This window comes from Odontomachus brunneus, unplaced genomic scaffold (assembly GCF_010583005.1).
Source record: "Odontomachus brunneus isolate Ranch 3 - 2012 unplaced genomic scaffold, Obru_v1 Obru_scaffold_170, whole genome shotgun sequence".
Taxonomy (NCBI): Eukaryota; Metazoa; Arthropoda; class Insecta; order Hymenoptera; family Formicidae; genus Odontomachus; species Odontomachus brunneus.
The window spans coordinates 15,416-17,518 of NW_022639620.1; the positions used below are offsets into that span (position 1 = coordinate 15,416).

The window sequence follows — 2,103 nt, forward strand, 5'->3', positions numbered from 1 at the left end:
GGGGGGGGGGGCGGATGTGGGTCAGTCCGGGGGAAAAATGGGGGGCACTCGCGTTGGGAAAGTTTGTCGCCTAGAGTCGCGGGGGTAGGGAAGAGGGTTCACCGCCGGACGACCGAATGGGCCAGCAGGTGCCCTCCTCAAACGCAGGGTACTCTATTCTAGAGCCCCGCCTCCTCTCGCATGTGCGGGTGGAGTTTGACTATGTCCGGGGTGAAGCCGCGTCACGTCGTGTGCGGCGTGACGCGGTGGTCCTGCTCCCGTAAAATACCTGGCGTCTGCGAGGGCCGGAGGCTACCCCATGCCTCCGCTCCCTGCTTGGCGTTGGGGTTGGGAGCAGGGAGGCTGCCGGTGGCCTGCACACCCCGGGAGCTGCCTAAAAACTGGCTGCCTGTCCAAAGCGTCCCACCCTGGAAGGAGCCACGTCGGGGCAATGAGGTAGGGCTTACTAGAGGCTTCGCTACAAGCGACCTCGGTTTTGCCCAGCTAAGTCTACGGCGCCCCGCAGCGGTGGGTCAGGGCAATGAAGTAGGGCGTGCTGGGGTCTCCCATATGGGTGGCCTTGGCCTCGTCTAGCCAAGCCTACGACACTGCTGTGGGTCGGGCGAACGAAAGTCCTTCCGGGACGGGTGGCTGGAACTCGGTAGCTTCGGACACAGCGGAGTCTGCGAAGTCCCCTGTCGGATGCCGCACGGCCCCAGCCCAAGCATCACGACGGGGGATGGAGACCACGAGGTGGTGTCTCGGCCACGGAGACAGCCACAACACCCGCAATTGGGGATAAGGGGGGAAGGGGTGTTACCGCCTGGGCGGTCTTCTGGGGTAGAGCGCACAGGGCGAAGGCACACGGGCCGGAGGCCGGAGGGAGGCCGATGGCTCAGGGTGGATGTGTGTTGGTGAGTGAATGAGTGTGTGTGTGTGTGTATGTGCTTCTGTGTGATAGCCTATTGTCACTCTGCGCCTGGGGCATGCCCTGAGCTCAGGGGGGGGGCGTAGGGACTACCCGCTGGGTGAGCGTGCTCTCTCAGAGGGGGGGGGGGAATGAGACACAGGAGCCTCATCCTCTATTAGGGGTCCTTTCTGGATGCGAGTTGAGTTGTCGGGTTCGCTGGGTTGCGGCGCCGGGCGAGTACGCCCCCCGGTGAGTGCTGCGGTCGCTGCCTTGATCGGTGTCCCAGTGGGAAACCCCAACGCGAGGGATCGGCCGCGTCGCTGTCCCATAAGTTCGGGATGTAGTCCCAGCTGGGGGAGCGGCAAAGCTGGTATTAAAGAGGGGAGGGCTGGTTGCGTGCGGGTGCGGTCTCGATCGTGCTTTCAAACAACTTCTCCCGCAACACCCGTGGGAAAAGGCACTGGAGTTACACTTCTCAGTGATTCATTCGGAGAGCGGGATTTCCGGGTGCATGGTGGCTAGTGATAGTCGGCAACGGAGGGCGCGCCGATGATCCGTTATGGCATCGCCGGAGGTCCACGCCCCCTGAACCGTTAGGCTAAGGCCTCTGTGCACTTAGGCCCCGTTGCGATGAAGGGCACCAAGAGGTGTTACCTGAGCTATCGAAGAAGCGTACCGCTGGGGGTGCCGGTGCCCGGAACCACGGATGGGAGAAGAGCGCAAAAGGCGCGCACATCTTTGGGAGCGGAGCTCTTGCCCCCGGCCCTCATTAGAGCCATGCTAGAGGGACGAGAGGCCTGGTCAGCTGTTACCTCCTGCGAAGAAGTTATGTCGCGGAAGGAGGAGCAGGAGTGGACCAGACGGGGGGAAGTGATTGTGGGAGGGCGGCGAGTTCGCCGCGCCCCCGTCCTCGGCCGGCACACCAACGGGGTGTGTCGGCACCGGGAAGGAGGGCGCAAGCCGGCGTGGCGGGAAGGGTTGCACACCCCCCTGGAACTGCGCCCGTCGGGCCGCCTCCTCAGAGAAGGAGGCGACGCGAAAAGAGACGCCAGAGGAGGGAGGCCGCCGCCGCTAGGGCACTTGAAGCCCGCAGGCGGCGGCTTTAGTCCCTTCGTCCGCGACAGACGCCGCCAAGACTCGGCGACGGCGCCTGGAGCGGCTGGCGGGAAAGAGGGGGGGGGGAGTAGAGCGGCGGCGGTGCGCGCCCTTCCTTC

The 2,103-nt window shown here is 64.7% G+C and overlaps 1 protein-coding gene across 1 annotated transcript in view; it reads left to right on the plus strand.

Moving 5' to 3' along the window:
- The first annotated feature begins 1,519 nt into the window (after positions 1–1,519).
- LOC116851271 overlaps positions 1,520–2,103 on the plus strand; it is a 10,492-nt gene continuing 9,908 nt past the window's right edge. The window contains exon 1 of the mRNA XM_032830548.1: positions 1,520–1,759. Coding sequence (XP_032686439.1) covers positions 1,520–1,759 — 240 coding nt within the window. The remainder of the gene's footprint in view (positions 1,760–2,103) is intronic.